Below are 22597 nucleotides of genomic sequence, written 5' to 3' on the forward strand. Positions count from 1 at the left end.
TTTTTTTTTTTTTTTTGCTAAATCTGGCAACCCTACACCTAGAGCTGGCCCTTTAACTTTCCTGAGTCTCAATTTCCCCATTGGTATGGGTGAAATCACCGAGACGGAAGAAGGCAAGCAAGATGCTTGGCATACAGCCAGGGCTCGGTGGGTGGCTTTGCTTCCTTCCTCCTCGGAACTTTGTTCCAGTAGAGGTTTTTTATTTTTTAGGAAAAATGTCAAGCATACACCAAAAGTGAAAGAATAGTAACAATAAACCCCCATACACCTATGCCACGGATGCTGTGACACGCCCTGTCCAGGTCCTCTTTACCTCTAGCTACTGGGAGTTTTGGGGTAATGGCTCACAGATGTCCCTTTATCGGGAGAATTGTCCTGGGTCAGGCAATAATGCCCTGCTCCAATGAGGGGTGTGTGTGTGTATGTGTGTGTGCACGCACACGTGCCTGTCTGCCTACAGCCAAAGACCAACGGACATGGGAACAAAGGGCTGGGCCCTATACCTCAAAGTGTGACCATTCGGAGGAGCAGTTCCCTCTCCACGTCCCCAGGGATCAGGCTGAGCTAGACTCCAGCAGAGACCACATTCCTGCTGCCCCAACACACTCCCCTCACACCTTTCTTCTGAGAACACGCCCCCCAATAGACTATGTGCATCTGAATCCCATCTCAGGCTGTGCTTCTAAGAACCCAACCTAAACTACCTCTCACCCAGATTCAAAAGTTATCAAGATTTTTGCCACACTTGCTTCATCTAGCCCATTTTATTTGGTGTTTGGCTTGTTTGTTTTGGCTGAAGTACTTCATATCATTTCCCCCTACATCCTTCATGATGCATCTCTAAAAAAATATAGGCAGTTAAGTTCTGACTTCCTTCCCTGATTGCCCTCCCAAAGGAGAAGGCTCTTGTTGGGGAAAGAGTCATAACTCCCAACAGTGCCAAGGGACAGAGACCAGAGGCCAAATAGGCAGGCACCCGGCCATCCACTCTGGCTCCCACCCAGCCCTGGACTATGGTGTGGCTTTGGTGGCCAGCAGGCCATGGTCACCTCAGGTCCCACCTCTTTTGTGTGGACCAAGAGCTCTGGGATGGTGTCCTGGCATCCTCATAATGACGCTGCCAGGGCCTGAGTTCCTCTCTATCCTAAAAGCAGGGGATGGCATGAAAAGGCTGAGCTGGCTGTGGCTATTCTGCTGGCCACAGCCCCTGCACATCCTTCTGCTGGAACCTGGGCAGTCCCACCCACTGGGAGACACAGCCACGAGGGTCCACACTCTACCACGCCACGGAGCCTACCATGGCAGGAGGCAGCATGGAAGGCACAACAGCTTTTATTTTAAAATATGGTAAAATACACATAACATAAAACTTACCAACTTAACTGTTTTAACGTGCATAGTTCAGTGGCATTAAGTACATTCACAGTGTTGTACAACCATCATCCTATCTAGTTCCAGAGCTTTTTCATCATCCTAAATGGAAGCCGTCTACCTAATAAACAGTCACTTCCCGTCACACCAGCTTTTGAGTTCAGGGAAAATTTGGGTTTGCATCGCAGCTCTTTCACTTGCTATCTGTGTGACTCTGGTAAGTGAAACCTCTCTAAGCCTCAGTTTCTTTATCTGTAAAATGAAATAACTTACAGGGTATCATAAAAGTCAAAGCTAAAGGGTAGTGCCAAGTACACAGAGTTGCTCCTGGCACTATTAAATAAAGGCCAGGCTAGGGCCTCTCTGACTAAAAAGGCTCTTCCCCTCCCTCAACCTCCACTCCCTGCTCTGTTCCCCCTTCAGTTTCCCGAGCTGTCTGCAGTGACCAAGGAAGAGGAGGCTGCTTCCCTCTCCCAGAGGCAGGGCGAATGGAATGAGCACTAATGCATTCCAGTGTTTTCCCCTTGCCATGCCCAGAACCCAGTTCCAAACCAAAGAGTTACAAAGGCCTTTAAACTCCACACTCAGTACCTCGGGGTGAGGTCAGCCAAAACCCGCATTTCCAAGCACAGTGCTTTTCTACTCTGAAAACAGCCAAATGTGAACTGGCCACTCCTGGGGGTCAGAGCTCCCGGAAGAGCCTTGGGCCTCTTGGCTGCAAGCACTGATGGCCACCTCTCCAGCCTCTCCCTGCCTCCCGGCTGTGGAGTTGCCTCCCAGTCACCATGCTGGGTTGCCTTTCCCAGTCCAAATCAGGAGTGCAGGACCCCAGGTCGGGCACAGGAAACCTGTCCTCTCATCAGCCACCGTGCAACCGCAGGCAAGTGCCCTGCCCTCTCAGTTCTGTACAATGAGAAAAGCATTCCCCATGACAAGGACTCAGCTCTCCTCCAAATCTCCCATCCTGCAGTTTATGTGAACATCAGTGCCCAAGTGGAACGGGACCTCACCAGGTCTTTGAATCCAGTTTTCTCCATTGCCTTCCATTTTACAGACAAGAAAAACTCACACCCAAAGGCTGAGGCAACTTGCCCAAAGTGTCACATTTGTTTCTGGGAATCCAGAAGAAATAAATTTTTCACTTTGCAACTCTTCCCCTGAAACAACGCACTCAACACCAAGCATCCAAGCCATGCAAGTCCTGTGCATACATGGTCAGGATATAAAAATCAATTATACACTAGCAATAAATAACTGGAGAATGTTTAAAAGTAACATTTACAGTGACACCAAGAAACATGAACTACCTAAGTACAAGTTTAACAATAATGTGCAAGATCTGTATATTGAAAACTACAAATCATTGATGAGAAAAATCAAAGACCTAAATATATGGAGAGATATATTATGTTCATTGACTATAAGAACCAATATTGTCAAAATGACAATGATGCCCACATTCATCAACAGATTCAGTGCAATGCCAATCAAAACCCTAGCAGGCCTTTTTTGTAGAAATCAACAGCTAATTCTAAAATTTATATAAATATGCAAATGCCTAGAATAGCCAAAACAACTTTGAAAAAGACAAAAGACTCACATGACCTGATTTCAAAACTTACTATAATAAGCTACAGCAATCAAGATAGTGCAGTATTGGTAAAAGGAAAGACACATAGACAGTGGGACAAAGTTAAGAATCCAGAAAGAGAACCACACATATATGATCAACTATTTTAGACAAAGTTAATTCAAAAAGAAAAGAGTAGTCTTTTCAACAAATGATACAATAATAGAACACCCTCTATATGCAAAAAAAAGAAACTAGACTCATATTTACACCTCATACAAAAATTAACTCAACATGGATTATAAACCTAAATGTAAAACCTAAAACTATAAAACTTCTAGAAGAAAACATAAAAAAAAAAATTTCTGACCCTGGGTTTGGCAGAGTTCTTCATATAACTGACATAAAAAGCATGAAAAGAAAAAACTGATAAATTGAATTTCAGCAAAATTAAAACCTTCAAAAGACTTCATTGAAAAAAAGACAAGCCACAGACTGAGAGGAAATACTTGCAAAACACATATATTTAAATGGCTGCTAACTAGAATATGTAAAGAACCTTCAAATTCGATAATAAGAAAACAAACAACCCAATATTTAAAAATTGGCCAGGTGAGACGGCTCACACCTGCAATCCCAGCACCATGGGAGGCCGAGACAGGAGGATCACCTGAGGCCAGGAGTTTGAGACCAGCCTCGGCAACATAGCAAGACTCTGTCTCTAGAAAAATATATAAAATAAAATAAAACTTAGCCAGATACAGTGGGACACAGCTGTAGTCACAGCTACTTGGGAGGCTGAGACACGAGGATCACTTGAGCTCAGGAGTTCAGGGTTACAGTAAGCTATGGCTGCACCACTGTACTCCAGCCTGGGTGACAGAGTGAGACCCTGTCTCTTTGGGGGGAGGAGGGGAAGTGCAAAATTTGAACAGACACTTCACCAAAGAAGATACACAGATGGCAAGCCAGCACATGAAAAGATGTTCAATATCATTCATCATTAGGAATGTGATTTAAAACCACAAGGCCAGGCGTGGTAGCTCATGTCTATAACCCCAGCACTTGGGCTGAGGTGGGCATATCACTTGAAGCCAGGAGTTCTAGACCAGCCTGGCCAACGTGGTAAAACCCCACCTCCACAAAAAATACAAAAAATTAGCTGGGTGTGGTGGCACATGCCTGCAGTCCTAGCTACTCGAGGGGCTGATACACAAGAATCACTTGAACCCGGGAGGCAGAGGTTACAGTGAGCCAAGGTCACACCACTGCACTCTAGCCTGGGTGATGGCACAAGACTGTCTCAAAAAAAAAAAGAAAAAAAACAAACCACAATGAGATACCACTGCTTAATAACTCAAATAAAAACAAACTGATCATGTCAAGCACTGGTGAGGATATGGAGTAACTAGAATTCTCATATACTGCTGCTGGGGTTGCAAAATGGTACAACCACTTTGGAAAACAGTACCTGTTGTAAAGTTAAATGTACTTTCAACCATATACCCAGCAATCCTACTCCTACACGTTTACTCAAGTGAACTGAAAACCACGTTCACACAAAAACCTGAACACAAATGTCTGTAGCCAAAAAAACTGGAAATAACCCAAATGTCCATTCAAGCAACAACACGGATAAATCTCAAAGCAGTATACTGAGTTTTAAAAAAGGTACAAAAGGCTACTTGCTGTATAATTACATTTGGAAGATGGTCTGGAACATGCAAAACTATAGAGACAGAAATCAGATGGGTGAATGCCAGCAGCTCGGGGTTGGGGTTGGGCTGACTACGAAGACTCACCAAGGAACTTTTAAGGGTAATGGAAATGTTCTCTATCTTGACTGTGCAATAATGGTTACATAATTATAAAAAACCACACAATAATACACTTTCACAAAATTTTACTGTATGTTGATTATATCTTAATAAACCAAAACAAAAACAACAAACTCTATGTAGCATCATGAGGGCTTCTTGTTTCTCCACCCAGTCTATGAGTTCACTGATAGAATGTGATGACTATTCTGGCCCAGAAAATAAAGTGACTCATCCAAGGAAACAAGCTCTGGAGGAAGGCAGGCCTGGGTTCAAACCCCAGCTCTGTCATTTACCAGCTTGGTGCCACTGGGCAAATGACCTCTCCCCTCTGAGCCTCAGTTTTTTCACCTGTCAAGTGGAGGTAAGTTACAATAGAATTCATCTTGTTGGTAAGACTAAATCAGCTTAAGGAACAAGAAACAGCACAGTGCCTGCCACCTGTTTTGTACTCATCTTTCAGCCACTGTTATTACTACTCCTACTGCTGCTGTCATTATTACTATGAAAGAGCCAGGACTGACTCTTGGGGAATGACTCCACACCATGTCCTCCTGCATGAGGTGGGCCATGCCAGGCACCAGGGCCATCAGTTTCTTGGTTACAACCCCAAGAAGCAAATGCAGACCAAGGTCCTGCCCAAAAGTCACTCACAATCTGACTGGGACAGCAGATAAACTCAATGCAAATTCAATGCACTACAAGGGAGCAGTCTAGAGATGAAAGCCACTGAAGTTTCAGAAAAGAGAGGCCACTGTGGGCTGTGCAATCCCTGAAGGCTTCCTGGAAAAGGAAGGCTTTTCATGAGCCTTACAGACAAATCAGATGTAACAAAATCAAAGGAAAGAAGCTCTCAGAAAAAGAGGAGCCAGAAAATCCCTCTACCCCAACTTCTCCCCCATGGCCCAGCCCATCCCTCCATCCATCCCTGGCAAAAGGCAGTGGGCAGTCCGCATCCTTGGCATTTCCTTCCAAGGAACAGCCCTGCACCAAGGGGAGGTGCGGGCATGAAAACAGAGAATCCGGACACCATGCGTCAGCAGGGCACCCACATGTATTCCTGCATCTGGGCAGGAGGGTCTGACGGAGGGCTGGTCTGGGATCTCGGGCTTTAACTCCCTCCCCACCTTTTATTTTCCATGGACCTGAATTTGAGTTTGTCTGGGGAGTGTTTTCTTAAGCCCAAGTGTTTTTCCTGCAGTCCAGGCCCACCCCCTCCCCGCCCCTTCTGCCGGCCCAGGCCCTCGTCTGGAGCAGAGAGCCCAGCGAAATGCTGACTGGCCGGGCCGCGGTGCTGCCTTTGATGCACACCACTCTCCAGACTTCAATGTCGCTGTGTGCACGGCCCCTTTAATAAGTTATTTCCGTGGAAAACCCTGGTAACTCGGTCGTGAATCAAGCCTATAAACACCTCAAACCCATCAAAGCACCCAAGAAAGGGAGGGGGCGGGCCAGGGAAGAAAATCCCTTACGGTAACTCACACAGTGCTCCCTCAGAAGGGCCTGGGAGTCCATGCTGTCAGAGGGGCCTGGCGCCCCCTCGCCTGGGGCCTAGTCAGCCAGCTGAAAACACCACACTGTCACCCTGAAATCCAAGGATCCAAAGCCCCAAAGGACACTGCCCGTCTGTGTGTCCCGGGGACAATCTTGACCCAACTCCCAGCAAGATTTACAGCCCAGAGAGGCAGACCCGGCCGGCTGCTCCCGGGGTACAGGAATGTAATGTTTTGGCTACCGGTGAAAGGCCCAGTTTATTGGAAACACACTTCTTTTCCAATGTTTAGTTTCCTTTCACTCTTTTCTCCTTTTTGTTTTTCCCAGAGTGCACTGCCCAGGGCCTTAGGAAAGGACATTATGGAGCTTAAAATCTGGCCTCAGGGGTGCCCGGGGATGCAGGGAGACGCCTGGGGACAGGACTCAGTTTGATCTGAGTAGCAGGATGGCCACCACCTCCGTGTGGGCAGAGGTCCTAGACAGAGAGGGGAGACCCTGCTCTAGGCCGAGGTCTGCCACTTGGGAACTGGGGACCAAGCACAGGCACTGCCCCTCTCAAGGCACCATCTGTAAGGGGGTGAATGAACCACATCCCCTCTAGAGGGGCTTCTGACTAAAACGCTGTGGTCTTGGAAAACAATCTGGCACCGTATCTAATAAGGCTGACCACACATATAATGTAGAGCTCAGCAATTCCACTCCCAGGTATGTATCCAAGAGAAGTATGACCCTGTGTCCTCAAAAAGGCTGGTATAAGGTATTGATTGTAACATCATGGGGAGAAACCAAAAGCCAGGCACTATCAATAACTGGTAACCATCAGTAATAGAATGGATATGTTAGACTAGAATCACGGTCCATTCCCACAGAATATTATCCGGCAATGAGAATGAGTAATTGGCAATACACAATAACAATATGGATGAGGCCAGGTGCAGTGGCTCACATCTGTAATCCCAGCACTTTGGGAGGCCGAGGCGGGTGGATCACGAGGTCAGGAGTTCGAGACCAGCCTGACCAACATGGGGAAACCCCGTCTCTACTAAAAATACAAAAATTAGCTGGGCGTGGTGGCACACTCCTGTAATCTCAGCTACTCAGGAGGCTGAGGCAGGAGAATCACTTGAACCTGGGAGGTGGAGGTTGCAGTGAGCCGAGATCACGTCACTGCATTCCAGCCTGGGTGACAGAACAAGACTCTGCCCAAAAAAACAACAACAACAAAAAGGATGAATCCCATGAATATTCTGTTGAGTTAAAGAAGTTATATTCCAAAAAGGCAACAGGGTATGCCTCTGTGTGCATCGGGTTCAAAAACCAGAAAACTAGACAATGGGGTTAGAAGTCAGGATAGAGCTGAGGTACCCTTGGGGAGTGGGGAGTGGAGAGTGGCTGAAATGGGGACATGAGAGGGGACTTTTGAGGTCATGGTCTGTTGCTTCATCTGGGCTATATATAGTGACACAAGAATGCTCACTTTGCCAGATTCACGCCTGTAATCCCAGCACTTTGGGAGGCTGAAGCGGGAGGATCACCTGAGTTCGGGAGTTCGAGACCAGCCTGACCAACATGGAGAAACCCCATCTCTGCTAAAAATACAAAATTAGCTGGGCATGGTGGTGCATGCCTGTAATCCCAGCTACTTGGGGAGGCTGAGGCAGGAGAATTGCTTGAACCCAGGAGGCGGAAGTTACAGTGTGCAGAGATTGCGCCATTGCACTCCAGCCTGGACAATAAGAGCAACACTCCGTCTCAAAAAAAAAGAATGCTCACTTTGTGAAAACTGTTCACATGTGACATCTGCACTTTCCTGCATGTATTATGCATTGGTAAAAAGTTTACATTAAACAAACAAAAAAACTCTACATTTTGGGGCCATACAAACCTATTCGCTAAGCCCACAGTCATCCATGTATCAATTAAAAGGATTTCTGGGACACCCATCCCTGACCTACCACAGACAGAAGTCCAGCCCGCCCTGAAGTGGCATTCAAGGCCGTCTCCCTGTGGGCCTCCTTCCTTACTGCCCTGCCAGAATCACTCCCCATTCCCAGAACAAGTGTCCTCACATCTTCCTGCCTTTGCCCAACAGTTTCCTAGGCTGGGATGCCCTTTCCCTGCTTAAGCCTGGTGAAACCCTCCACCTTCAAACCCAGCTGTGACCCCAGCCTCCCTGGCAGCCACCTGGCACACTACTCACTGGAGAAACAGCATTTATGGCTGGGCACAGTGACTCACACCTGTAATCTCAGCATTTTTGGAGGCCAAGTCAGGCAGATCACTTGAGGCCAGGAGTTCGAGACCAGACTGCCCAACATGGTGAAACCCCGTCTCTACTAAAAATACAAAAATTAGCTGGGCCTGGTGGCGCACGCCTGTAGTCCCGGCTACTCGGGAGGCTGAGAGAGGAGAATCGCTTGAACCTGGCAGGCAGAGGTTGCAGTGAGCCGAGATCACACCACTGCACTCCAGCCTGGGTAATAGGGTGAATGAAACTCTGCCTCAAAAAAAAAAAAAAGAAAGAAAGAAAGAAAGAAAAAGAAAAAAGAAACAACATTCGCCTTGCCTCCCTAGGAAGCGCTTTTCCCCCAGTCTTTTCTATTAGATTCTAAGTTTGCTGAGAATGCCCAGTCTCTTGGGCATTTTCTCCTTCTCACAATCCCATCCCTCAAGCTAACACTTGATTACCAATTCATTAAATTACCATTCGCTGAAAAGTACATATGTGCCAGGCACACCGTGCTACATAGGGTCACTGTGATCTCCATGACCTCCTACAAGCTGTTGTAGGAGCCCACCTCTCAGGAGAGGAAATGCAGGCCACAAAGGGAAGCAAAGTGTTGTTGATGGCAGGTCTGCCTGGCCCCAAAGCCTGGGCTTTCAGCCTCTGCCGGCCATCCCTACTCCTCACTCCACACCCCACTGCAAGGTCTGCAAGCAGGCCTTGGGAGAGCTGTATGGCTCTTTAGTTTTTAGTAAAACTGTTCAGACCCAAGGGAGGCATCAGGGCAAGGGCGTATCAGAGCTCAGGTGGGGCTAGCTCCGGCTTTCCTGAACAATCACAGACAATCTACCTGCATAGGATGACGACATCCGTTTGGAGGAGTTGGTCAGCAAATGTTACTTTAACCACCGCCAGACTCAGTTTGCTCATCTAAAAACTGGAAGTTACAACACCTGCCTCACCGGGTTGTGGCGAGAATCGAATATGTAAGCCCCCAATGACTCCTCTCAAAGGGATGGTCAGATGTAACTCCCTTGCACAGCTAACCCCCAGAACATAAATCACAGCTACAGAGACTAGAGCCAGCACAGCTCACAAAAGAACAGGCTGTTTATCCCATGTATGCTCATGCCCAGAAGTAATCAGGTACCGGCCAGGGGCTCTGATACAGAAAGGACTCCTGCTTTGAAGGGGAGACGGTCTGGGGGCTCTGCGATCCTTCCAGGTCCATCTAGATTTGGGTTCTTAGCCCAGGCTGCGCATTAGAGTCACCTGGGGAATTAAAAAAAAAAAAAATTCCAATGCCCAGTCCAGCCTCAGCCATTTTTGGAACGGGGTCTGAGCTTTTCAAAAACTCTTCAGAGGATTAATGTGCAAAGACGGTGGAGAACCAATGATTTCGACCAAATAATCCATTTACACATGAACAAGTCCAAGTGGAAGTAGTTTGAGGCCACCAAGAAACAGGGAACAGAGTCAGGACTAGGAGCTGGGCCTCCTGGCCCCCAGGTAGGGGTGGTGCTACCTTTAGACTCAGAGGAAACCCCTGGGCTCTCTCTGGCCTTCGCCCTGTGAGGGAGAATGCAGCCAGGACAGCTGGGCAGCCACGTAGCAGGAGACAGGGTCTGCCTACTGAAGAGCCTGGGTCCTCTTTCCACCGTCCTCGGCTCCCCTCTCAGTCAAACAGCACAGGAGGCCCCAGAGACTTCATCGCCTAGCCCCCCAACCCCAGTGAGAGTCTCCTTGGGCCTGAGACAGACAATCCCAGCTGAAAGAGTCTGGTGGTATGGAGACGCCTTGGCCTCTCTGTACAATCTGTCCTGCTTTATTTTGAACCCTTGGAGCGGGGAAGGGGCAGTGGACCCCTCTGTGAATTACAAACATAACCCCAACGTCTACAACACACCAGGCTCTGCCCTCATAGCTAAGCCCCTCAAGCCTCATTCCCAACATCTGCCCTCGGGGAGCAGCCTGGAGTCCTCACTTTGGAAACAGTGTCTCCTCCTCCCCAGTGATCCTGGGGTGGGGGGCGGCAGTGCAGGGAAGAGGCCTGGGAGTGATCTTGCACATCCCTCGGGCCCAGCAGCCTCCTCAGGGGCCGAACCTGAGGTCCAGAGTGGACGTGTGGTTTACAGACCACACAGCCACTGGGTGGCAGGGCCAGGGACATTTCCCCTGAATGTCATACATAAGGCAGTGGGCAGGAGGACTGGGGAAGGTGAGTGAAGGGGTGGCAGGTGGGGGAGAACCAGTCCTGGGACACCTGGAGGACACAGGCCCTGAGGGGCTGGCATGGCCACCTGTCTGCAGCAGTGCCTGCTGGGTGCCCCATTTCACCTCATTTCTCCAAGGAGGCTGGAGTCAGACAGCTGTACCCACCCCAGCCCCTCTCCCAATGCTCCCCACTGACCACATCTGCCCAGCAAAGCCCCTCACCTTAGCTGCCTCCCATGGCTGCTGAGGAGCCAAATGGTGCCCTGCCCCTCCCAATTTCAGCCCATGTGACGGAGCTGGCCTCCCCTCCTTCTTCCCCACCTGGCATGGAAGGCCTCCCAGCTCAGCTTCTCCCTGCTCTGTCCAGCACTGACACTATCCTGGACAACTCAAAGAGATCAAAATGACTTCCAGACCCCTATCTGTGAGCTCCCACCTCTCCTTTTAAAGATCAGTTAAAGTCTTGGCAATGATTCACCTTGCAGTCTGGGATGGTAGCTTTGATGTCCGCTCTAGACATGAGACCTCTGTTTTTCCAAATCTAGAAACTGCTACCAAATGGTGAGGGTAGGGTCCCTCCCTGGGGCCAGAGCAGCCCCTGCTGTGCAAAGATGCCAGCCCCAAGGTCTTACCCTCGCTGGCAGGGGGTGCCAGGCCCTGACTGGGGGGCATGGGCAAACAGGCCATGAATATCAGGAATTCCTTCCACAAAGGACAACTGGGAAAGCAATGCATCTCTGCTTCCCTTGGCAGCCAAGGGCCATGGAGGAAAAATGTTTAATATAAAAACATCTGACAAAGTGCCTTCAGGATATATTTTCTGCATCAAAGAAGTAGCTCTTGGCAACAGCCACTCTACCCTGACAAGGAAACTTTCGAGCGCAGTTCCCGATTGTTACAGACGCCCGATTGTTACAGACACCCGGGGAAAGCATGCCAGTGGGGATAGGAGGAGGGGGACCCTGGAGCCCGGCAGGCAGATGGTTGTGATTAGGCTGGACGCAACCAAGTACATTTTCTGGAATTTCAGGTCTCCTCAGACAACCTGCTGGTTTCCCTGATGATGCAGGCTGCCAATGTATAGTGAGGGGTAGGGGCCATCTGCAGCCAGCCCTGGACAGGCACCCGACACCCCGCCTCGCCAGCAGCCTCCCCTCACAAGCCCACCCACCTGCCATCTCACTGGTCATTCATTTATCCACTCAGCAACCACCCAATGAGCAGAGGTGCTGGGGGGCTCGGTGATCATTGTTCATGCTGAGTCTCAGGTACCCAGGGACACAGAAGCTCAAGAACCATGTTTGTGTCCCGAATCTTCCAGAGCCAGCAAGGGCACCTCATCAGACACGGAGGAACCCAACAAGTGCCAGACTGCCTGGGTTCCAATCCCAGCTCTATTGCTTTCTTGCTGGGTGACCTTGGGCAAGTTACTTAACCTCCCTGCGCCTGTTACTTTTTCCTTTAATTTGGCTAATAAAAGTGGCTACTTCAGAGAGTTGTTGAGAGTAGTCCATGAATAAATAAATTTATGGCACTTAGAGAATACCTGGCACAGAGCTCTGTGTTAGCTGTGATTATTAAATATGTGTGATGATCATTCTGTCTTTAAGAGCTTTCTCTGGATCTCTTTATCCCAGGCAAAAATTCATTCATTCATTCATTCATTCCACAATGACTCCCTGGCTGTGAGCTAGGCCCAGTATTAGAAGCCAGATGAGGTCCTTCAGGACCAAGTATATCCCAGGGTTCCCTGGTATCCATGACCATGATCCCTCTGTTTCAGCTCATTCCTCTAGTGTTCAGGACAACCTCTCTGGATTCATCTTTCCCCCTTCCTCCATCTCTCGCTTATTTACTTTCTAGCCACAAACTCTTAGAGCATATGGTATTAACTGCATGCCTCCTTGCTTTTGCACAAGCTGATCCTCCTACTTGAAAGGTTATCTACAGCCTGTTGTCCTCTTGGTAAACTCTTAGTCATCCTACAAAACCCAACTCAGAATCACCTTCTCTGTGAAGGTGAATGCCCCCTGAACACTCCCATCCCCACCCCAACAGAGTCCCCTGCTTTGAGCACATCTCTAGAGCAGCACTCAGTATGATCAGTCACCACTGTCTGTTTGCTGTCTGCCTCTCCTCTAGACCAACAGCTCCTAGAGGGGAAGGTCCAGCCTTTCTCCATTTTGTGTCATCTGCCACTGGCATATAGTAGATTCTTTTTTCCCCCTTTTGATAATAAATTTTTGTTTTTAATTTTTATTTTTCTTATTTTTTTAGAGACAAGGTCTTGTTCTGTCGCTCAGGTTGGATCAGAGTGCAGTGGTGCAATCACAGCTCACTATAGCCTCCAACTCCTGAGCTCAAGTGATCCTCTTACCTCAGTGGCTGGGACTACAGGTGTGTGTCACCATGGCCAGCTAATTTTTAAATTTTTTTAAGAGGTAGGGGTCTTGCTATGTTGCCCCTAGCTGGTCTCAAACTCCCAGGCTCAAGCAATCCTCCTGCCTCAGCCTGGGATTACAGGCACAAGCCATCACACCTGGCTGCAGTAAGTTCTGAATAATAAATGTTCAATACATTGACTTGTCATTCAAAAGCCCACACTCAGGAAACACAATAGCCCTGAAGTCCTTTGTCTGAGGCCATGGGGAGTCTAAAAGCTCTGTTACCTCTGCTGAGTCAGTTGCCCTCTCTGGACTTTGCAAGTACACCCCCACTGCAGCCCCAAAGCTTTAGTGCCTTGGGCTGGAGGGGTGGAGGTCCAAGACACTGATCCCCTCCCTCCTCATGACTTTGTTCCATGCCACAGTTTTGCTATTGGACAATGACAAGAGAAGCTAAGATGCCCCAGGACAGAAGCCCAAGGCCTGGGAGCTGGTACTTACAGCCTGGAACACATCAGCATTAAGAAGCCCTTGAGATCAGTGACCCAGTGGACCCAATATACAGCTGAGTAAACGGAGACTAGAGAGGCAAGGAATTTGCCTGAGGTCACATGGCAGGAAAAGGGCACAGCTGAGCCTAGAAACCACTCTGGCACACTGCCCACTGTCCCGCATTGCTTCTTGGCAGGCACGGGTTGTCTGGGACCTCCTTCAGCTGCCTGTTCCCCCAGGGCTGCTCTAGTCAACCCCATCACTCCTGCCGACCGCCCCTCACACCTCTCCCCTAGCCCAGGAAGAATGGGTCCTTCTGTGAGATACTCAGGAAGGGAAGGCATTGTTTTTCCCTTTGGTTGGTCAAAGCTAAAAAGACACATGGCAAGGGCTTGGTGTGAGTAGTAAATACCATCCATGTGGAACTGGAGCTGAATGCTCCTTCTCCCCTACCCATTACTGAGTTGGACATGGCAGGGTGGTGCTGGCCAGAATTGGTGTCAGTCTGGCAACCTGTCCACTGCTTCTAGGCTGGAGCCTGACCCCTGGGGATAGGCAGAGTGGACATGGGTCATGCCTGAGGGCCACCTCTTAAACTCAAGGGGACCAGGCTAGGTTCAAGTCTGATTGTTTCAGGGCACCACTCAGCCAGATGAAATGCCCTTCCTGCTCTCCAAAACTTAATGAAATGTTCTTTTCAGCTAAAACGTATCCCCTGCCCTCCTGCTTTCCCTTTGAAACCACTCTGCATACAGCACCCCAGACCCACAGGCAATGAGCACTCTCACGTGACAGGCCTGAGCATCGTCATGTGATAGCCACATTCTGCAGGCCCTGCCTATCGGTCAGGTGTGATCAGTCTGTGAAAATTCACGGAGCTGGCACTTCTATGTCCACTCTGCAGGTCTGGAAAAAAGTTTTTTAAAAAAATCTTTCCCAGGTCCCGGCCTCTGCCCATCTCGTCTCCCACCAACATCTGGAGCTTTGCTTCCCAGTCGCTTGCAACTCCTTTGGTTTCTCAACATCAAGCTCTTTTCACACCTCCAGGTCTTTGCATCTGCTATACCTGGAATGCTCCAAATCCTGTCTTTCTGACTTCCATTCATTCTTTAAATATCGCCTTTAGATATTGCCTCTTCCAGGAAGCCTTCCCGAGCTACCTCCCTACCACACCAACAGCTGATCACTAATCCTTTCCTCCTCTGGACTGCCTCCTGTTATTGTTTGTGTCTTCACTTATCTGTGAATACCTTGAGGGAAGAAATAACTTTTATCTCTGTGCCCCTAGCCCTATGCGCAGTGCCTGGAACACTGCGATGGCTACACCCACCACATGCAGTGTGCCAGGCCTTGGCAGACTCACAGGCATCATCTCATTTAACCCTCACCACTAGGGATATGTTGTTATTATCATCCCCATTTTACAAGTGAGAAAACTGAGGGACAAAGCAGCTGAGTGGCTCTCCCAAGGTCACACACCTTATAGATGGCTGACTCAGGGCTTGATCACAGGGCCCACTGGTGCAGAGCCCATGCTCTTCAGCCCACCACAGCTCTAGGGGCTCAGGACCCACGGAATGGACTGAACCGCACACCCCAGAACACGGAACTCTTAGAGTCTGTTAGATGAGGGTGTTGGACGAGAACACACTTGCTCCCTGTAATGGAGAAAGCAGCAGGAAATGACACTGCACACACATACTCCTCTCCCAGCTTCATTAGGCACTGATGGTAACATCAGACAGCACCAACCCCAAGGGACCCCAGAAATGGGCAAATGGCAGGCACAGTTGCTACCAAGTGGCAGGTGGGTAAGCAGTGTGGATCCACCTTGGGTTGCAACCCTAGGTGGATCCACACTGCTCTGCTTGCTGTGTGGCTCTGAGCCAGTCTCCCAACCTCCGTGAGCCTCTGTTTCCAAACTCTGCCAACTTACACAATGCAACAATCTATACAATGATCTGTGCTCTCAAGGAGCTTACAGTCTGGTTGTTGGAGGAAAGATACCCACATCCAGCTCAGCCCCCAACTCTCCAGGTAGCCTACTGTGGCTCCCTTCCTTCCCCTGGCATCCTCCTTTCTAAACGGAAGGTCTGCTCTCACTAACAGAGCTCTAAAGAAACCCACATGCTGTGAGGACTGAGATACCAGGCACAGAGGGCCAAGGTTCCAGCAAGGACTGCCTGATCCCAGTGATACGCAGCTTAGACCATGCCTTGCATACAGCTGGACAGTGACTGCCCAGCTCCCACCCTGAGGGCCCTTGCTCAGTGTTCCATAACAAGCATCCCCATTCCCTTCCCTGTGCCAGACCCTGGCAGGGGTAAAGTATCTCATTTAACCCTCCCCATTAAGGATATGTTGTTATTATCATCCTCGTTTTACAAGTGAGAAAACGGAGGGACAGGGTGCTTAATAAAGCACTTGAACAGTTATCTTACAGGCACTAGAATAAGATAGCAGAGGGGAGCCACTGGTCCTAAAGAAGCTTGCCCTGTGCGCCACCTCCAGCCCCACAGCATGGAGTCAGGCAGACCCAGGTGCTTAAGCAGCCCTGCCACTTCAGGCTCCCGCTAAGTGACTCAGAGCTCACCCAGCCCGGCCTAGCCAGGGCTCCTTCCCTCACCCAGGGCTTAAAGCTCCTTCTGACATGTTCTTTGTTTTTCTAGGCTGGAGTCAGAGATGCTGAGAGAACCCTGCCCTCTGCCACCAGCCTTTCTCGGAACTGCCATTTCTTCATCCTGCAATTCTGAGAATTATGGCATGTTCTACTTTAAAGTTGAAAAAAAAAAAAAAGTTTGCCTACCAGCCACTCACACCTTAGTATGAATTTACTTAACTAGCTTTCTCTTCCTTTCCTCCCCAAACTAAACTGAAATCAAGCAAATGGAAGAGGAATGGAAATACTGCAGAGAAGAGGACAGCCTGACAGGGGCCTTGGACAGTCAGGTGACAGTACCCCAGGCCCTGAATTAGGTGAGGAAACCAGAGTGCCAGAGTTCTGACAGTACCCCAAAACTTCTAGGCTTTCCATTCTTCCCAAATCCCATCAAAGACTCCAGGTGTAAGGTCTCTAGATTTGCTTAAAGCTCTGCATTCTAGCCTCCCTCCACCACCCCCATCCCCAGTCACCTTGGTGAAGCCACTTGCCCCCTCTACACTGTTTAGTGGGGATCACGTATCCAAATTAGGAGCTGATGTAGAGATCAAATGAAGGTTTTCCATCAACTACTCAGCAGAGCTGAAGCAAGTGCGTCTCCTTTCCTGCAGCCCCTCGCCCTGCCCACGCATGCTTCCTTGCCTGCCTGGGCCTGGGCCTAAGCCTCAAGAGGCCCATCCTTCCCCCAAGTGACCTCAACAACAGGACAGGGAAGTAAAGCAGAGACCATGGAGCTGGATAAAACAGAGTCCCAGGCCCGACGCTGAGACTGTCATTGTGCGAGACAAACTAGGGCAGTCTCCATCCTGGAGCTGCAGACACCCTGTTTGGGGATGACATGCATCCCAGGACACTAAGGGTGACAAGGCTCTTGGGATCGGGAGACTCCCAGAACTCCAGGAGATGGAAGGCCAGGCCAGCAAGTGGTGTGATCTCTGGGTGGTCCCCGAGGTTTGTCTAGTAGTGGCCTGGGAGGGCATGGAGCTGCCCTGCACCCTTGCTAGTCCCTCATCCCCTTCCCTGGTACTTAAATCAGGACAGGTGCCCACCAGGCTCCTTTTGATCATTTTACTTTGCTCCTGCCAGGGTCTGGCTTGGGGAAAGGAAGAGGGATGCTTGTTGTAGAACACTGGGCAGGGCCCTCAGGGTGGGAGCTGGGCAGTCACACTGCCCAGGCTCACATTCCAAGCCTGCCACTTACATTATGGGCAGTTGGCCCGGCAATGAGCCTCAGATTCCTCCTCTACGAAATGGGAAGAATCACACCTGTCTCACTGGGTTGTGGTAAGGAGTCAATGAAGTGGAGAATGCTGGCGCTTAGTAAAGTGCCTGACACGTAGTGAGTGCCAATAAATGTCAACTGCTGTCATCATCAGCACCATCGTCATTATTCGTCCTTTGACACATGAAACGCCCTGGCCTGGCCCAACACATTGTGCCCGCCTCTGCCCCTCAACTAGTTCTGACTTCACCTCCGGCCCTGCCCTCCCACACAACCTTGCATTCCATCTTGCAGAATGACTCGTGCCTTCACCACCCACCAAGACCTGTCACCCCTAGGCCATTTCCCTCCCTGAATATGTCCTCCAGTGTGACAGCCAGCACAGCCCCATGTCTCCAGGCTCCAAGCAGGCAGGTGGGCAGCTTAACCCACAGGACCTCAGATCCCCACAGCACAGAGCAAGCTGGAAAAGCTAACAGTGGGCCCTCAGGGGGAAACATTCCTCGCATGGCATCCCTGGAAGGGACCAGGATGACACAAAGGTGTCCATTCACCTACTGAGGCCACCCAGAACTCAGACCAAAGTCCTTCAAGACCTCACTCAATGTCCTTGGCATAGGAAATCCCCAATTTCCTCCCCAAATCCTTCCACCCCTTAGAATTCTAAGGCATTGGACACATTTTCCAACACAGTCCTTTTGCACAGTCACGACTAGCAGAGACCTTCTCACCACCCAGTACCAAAGACTACTTTGGGGTATCTGGGCGGAAATCTCAGACACAGGCCCAGTGAGGCCCAAAGGCAACCAAACTAATGGCCTTGGGGTCTCTTGAGACGTCCCAGCCTCTGGATTTAGGGAGGGGCTTCCTGCAAGTGCTTAGGGGTCTGGTCCTTCCAGCCTGAGCCACACCAGGCCTCCTCTGGAATGGCTGGGATCAAATGAGGCTACATCTGCAAACACCTTGAAACTGTAAGGTATGCACATGCACAGACAGACAGACAGACGCACACACACCACGGACTTTCCACCATTAACAATAGGGAGAAAGAGGATGCCAAAAAATTACCCATCTGTCCAGACAACCAACGCCAGTGGAATCCATCTGAGGGCTGGCAGTGACACAAAATCGTAAATTCAGAAATACTTTTAAGCCCCCTGCTTCAAAATTATATGTGGCTTTCACTCATGTAGGTGCAGAAGAAAAAGAAAGGATTGAAATTTTAACTTGTGTTCATCTGGTTGGGACTTTGAGGGAAACAAATTATTACAGAAGGAAGTACCCTAATGAGGGGAGCCACCGGAGACCAGAAGGCACTCAGGGATAGGACCCAGAAGACCTGGACTCCAGGACCACTGGAGCCCAGGACCAGGCTGCCCACTGTGGGACCCTGCATGGCAAGTCACATTCCTGCTTCCGCTTCCAGCCTCCCCATCTCTGCAACAGCCATACTCTCGGGAGCTCCCATGCCTTGGTGAGAAGGGAATGGATGGGCGAAGGCTGTGGGTTAGGGAAATGGCCAGGCAGCTGTGAGCAACCAGGGCTGCATTATCCTTAGAGTTTCAGAGAGACCGCATCAAGAATGACAGGACTTTAGGGGAAATACATTTATCGAAGGTACATTTGGCCCTTGCAGAAAAGTGGGGGACAAAACAGTGACGAAGAGCACAGACGCTGGAGACAAACAGCCCGTGGCTGTTCCAAGAAGAATGCACATAAAGGCAACCGAGTGGAGTGCCAGCCATAGCATATACTCAATAAATGGCTATTATTTTGGCGAGTGCTACCATGGCATGGATGTGGGGTGAGGGAAGAATGGCTCAGATGGAGACACACAGCCATCCAGCCATGCCCACTAGGTATGTAGCCCCAGCCAGCACGCCACCAGGCCACTATGCCACCAGCCATGCTCCCAAATGGCCCCACAGACCTTGCCTCTGGCCCTTGATGTCCCCAGTCCAACACCAACCTCTCATTTCTCAAGGAAAGTTTGATTCAGGTATTCCTCCGGATGTGGGGGTCCCTATGACCAGCTTCTAACTGCAGGGGACAGAGGACTCCAAACCAGGGTCCCCTCGGCTTCCTATCCCAGCATCCGCTGCTCAGGGAGAAACACAGAAACCACTGGCCTTTGCCAAACTCCTCACTTGCCAGATCCTCCCTGCAAGCTCATTCAACCGGCTCCAGTTTCCCCAATCTTCTGGCTCTTCACATTGGTCCCTCCCCCAGTGTGGGGACAGGAGGAAGACAAATGTGTACCACATCCACTTTGCTGCCTCTCGCAGCTAGGGGAAGAGGATCTCTTCCTAAACGAGAGATGGAGTGCTGAGTTTTTATCATTTCCAAGCGAGACAAGAGAGAGACAACTGGTTAAAACGTGGTAGACAGGTGCTTTCAAAGTTATCTTCAGGTTTCATTATACAGACTGTTCTTAACCCCAAGAACACCAGCGACTGAAACACTGGCAATCTTCCCATCCAAGGATTGGAGGAAAAAGGAAACAAAAAGAAGAGGGGAAGTCAAAAAGTCTTCCACCAAGCCCCCTCCGCAGCTGTCCCCTTCGATAAATTTCAACACAACAGCAATGCACAAGAAAAAATGCCGACCTGAGAATTCACCCGGAGCAGTGATGAGGGAGTTGGTAGCCTCCGTTTCAGTGTAAGACAATGTGGAATCGGACAGATCTGTGGGAGGAAAGAAAAAGAGAACTTAGTTGGCCGTGGGGCAGCGCTCTTTTTTCTTCTTTCCCATGCATCTGTGTATGTGTGCACGTGTGTGGATGTGTGTGCTTGCAAAGGGCAGCATGTCCCTCCCAACGTTCTGATGTCACCCTGTAACCCCTTCTCAGGATCACCCCAGACCAGAGCAGCCTAGCCTAAGAACTCTTCTGGAAAGTGCTGACTGTGAAGCTGGTACCTGAAAACGTACTGCCCTGACCACAGAAATAACCCAAGTTCAGGGGACCGAGCAAGTAGCAACTTGGAGCCTCCCAGGGTAAGGTTAAATTAAGCCCCTAAACAATCCATAGTTGCCGTACTTAATTACAACCATTAAAATTCTTGAAGTTGTTCCTTCTTGCTTCCTTCCTTCCTTTCTTCCTTCCTTCCTTCCTCCCTCCCGCTGGAGCTGGGGAAACTGTTTTAACAAGTCACCAGCCGTCCTCACTCTGTCCCGCTTACACCCCTCTAATTAAGGGCTCAAGCATTTGCTCCCAGATTAACTTTTGTTTCTTCTCTCCCCTCCCCCACTCCCTAACATCCAAACCTGCTCACACAGCAACTTTTAACGCCTGGACTGTTTTTCTTAAGGCGTCCTTTTTTATTTTTAAGTAGTTTTAAGTACATTATTGGTTTTCCTCTGTCTGAAGAACAGTTAGATGAGAAAGAGAAATTCTTTTGCACATTTTCTATCGAACACTGAGCTGCTATACTGAGCTGCTTGAACATTGACAAGCCGATGCCTTTTGGGACAGGCAGACTTGGAAAATTTTTCCTGGGCCTGTGCCTCTGCTACCAGCAATGGGTGTTGCCCCCGTTAAGGGACAGGCCTGTCCAGGAGTTGGAACACCTGCAGCACACTCACCTTCTCACCCAGCACAATCCAGGACTGGCTTGCATGGCCCCACCTGGCCCCACCCGGTCCAGCACAGCTACTCCAAGCAAAGGATTCCTGGGATAAAACCGTTTGCCCAGGCCCTCACTAGCTAGAATTCCATTTGATCCTGCAGGAATTTTTTTCCTTTTACCACATGGCTTGGGGAGCGGGAAGATAAAACATTAACCAATTTGGCCTGCTTTTTTTTTGCTTTTTTTTTTTTTCCCTCTCTAGTTTCCCACTTGCCAGATGCTGACTGGGTGTTCTGGGTTTTATTTTGTTTTTTGGTCTCATGTGATCACAGAGGCTTAGAAGCGAACTGGCTTTTTGTTTATGAAAAAGCAACAATGCAAGGAAGAGAAAATAATACCAAAAAATAATCCGGGACTATTTATCAGGGAATGAAAAAATTATCTGCTGGAAAAATATGTTAGGAGAAAAATAAGGACACACGGAAAAATCTTAAAAAAAAAAAAAGGGAAACAAAAAAAAAAAAACGAAAACAAAAAAAAACCCCTCAATGCTCAACTGGGAACTTCTTAAAAGAGTTTTGCTTTTAATACCGAATGTTCCCAAAGTGCTTAGTGCTCAGAGCCCTGCTGCCACTTCTCATCTGAAGTAGCAACATCACAGGCTGAGTCCTATTTCTTAGTGAACTGCCTTACAGCCAACACAGACAGCATTGTGAGGTTTCCAGAAGAGTGGGAACGACAGGCGGTTTCCACCTTTCACAGCTAGTAAGTCCCTATCACGTCCTTGCCAAACCCTCACATCTAGTGTTTCTAGTGAGGCCCTGGACAGTGTCTCAATGGCTGCTGTGCAAAAGAACGTTCCCAACCTCCATCACTGCTCAAGCCTCAAGGAGGAAGAACTCCATCTGCAAGTTGGAGCTCCAGGTTCAGGTCCCGCCTCCACTATGAGTCAAGCAACATCAGGGCTCACCAGCTTTTTCTATAAAGGACCAGAGGTTAATATTTTCAGCTTTGTGAACTATACAGTCTCTGCTGCAACTACTCAACTCTGCCTCAGCCATGGACAAAATGGAAATGGACAAGCCTGGCTGTGTTCCAGTAAAACTCCACTTCTGGACACCAAAATCTGAATTTCACGTAGTTTTCAGGTGTCACAAAATATTATGCTTCTTTGGATTTTTTTTTAACCACTTCAAAAATAAAAGCCATTCTTAGCTTGCAAGCCATATAAAAACAGGTGGTGGGCTGAGCTATTTGACCACCGGTAAGTGTCACTTCCTCTTTCTGGGCCTCAGTCATCTCATTTGTAAAATCATGGGGACAACTGTTTGATTTCCACATGGTCACTCTGAAGGGCTGGGCAGTGCCCCGATTTTTGCTGCTTTATCACATGCTAACTGACAAACCCTCAGGGCGATGATCCTTGACATTCAAGCTGAGGTGCTAAGAACTTTCACGAAGAACTTTTGAAGGTTTTTTTCTCTAATGGAACTAAGGATCTTGCAAGCAACTAGTGCAATTATGCTGACTTAGGAAATGCTGAGACAGGCCTCCGAGGGAAGGACAGCGAGCCACCCACCTGAG

The 22597-nt window shown here is 49.2% G+C and overlaps 1 protein-coding gene across 1 annotated transcript in view; it reads right to left on the bottom strand.

The window, feature by feature from the left end:
- Positions 1–22597, bottom strand: part of SMAD6 (SMAD family member 6) — an 84139-nt gene that overhangs the window by 49500 nt on the left and 12042 nt on the right. The window contains exon 6 of the mRNA XM_011940558.1: positions 20054–20131. Coding sequence (XP_011795948.1) covers positions 20054–20131 — 78 coding nt within the window. The remainder of the gene's footprint in view (positions 1–20053; positions 20132–22597) is intronic.

This window comes from Colobus angolensis, unplaced genomic scaffold (assembly GCF_000951035.1).
Source record: "Colobus angolensis palliatus isolate OR3802 unplaced genomic scaffold, Cang.pa_1.0 Scaffold19, whole genome shotgun sequence".
Lineage (NCBI taxonomy): Eukaryota > Metazoa > Chordata > Mammalia > Primates > Cercopithecidae > Colobus > Colobus angolensis.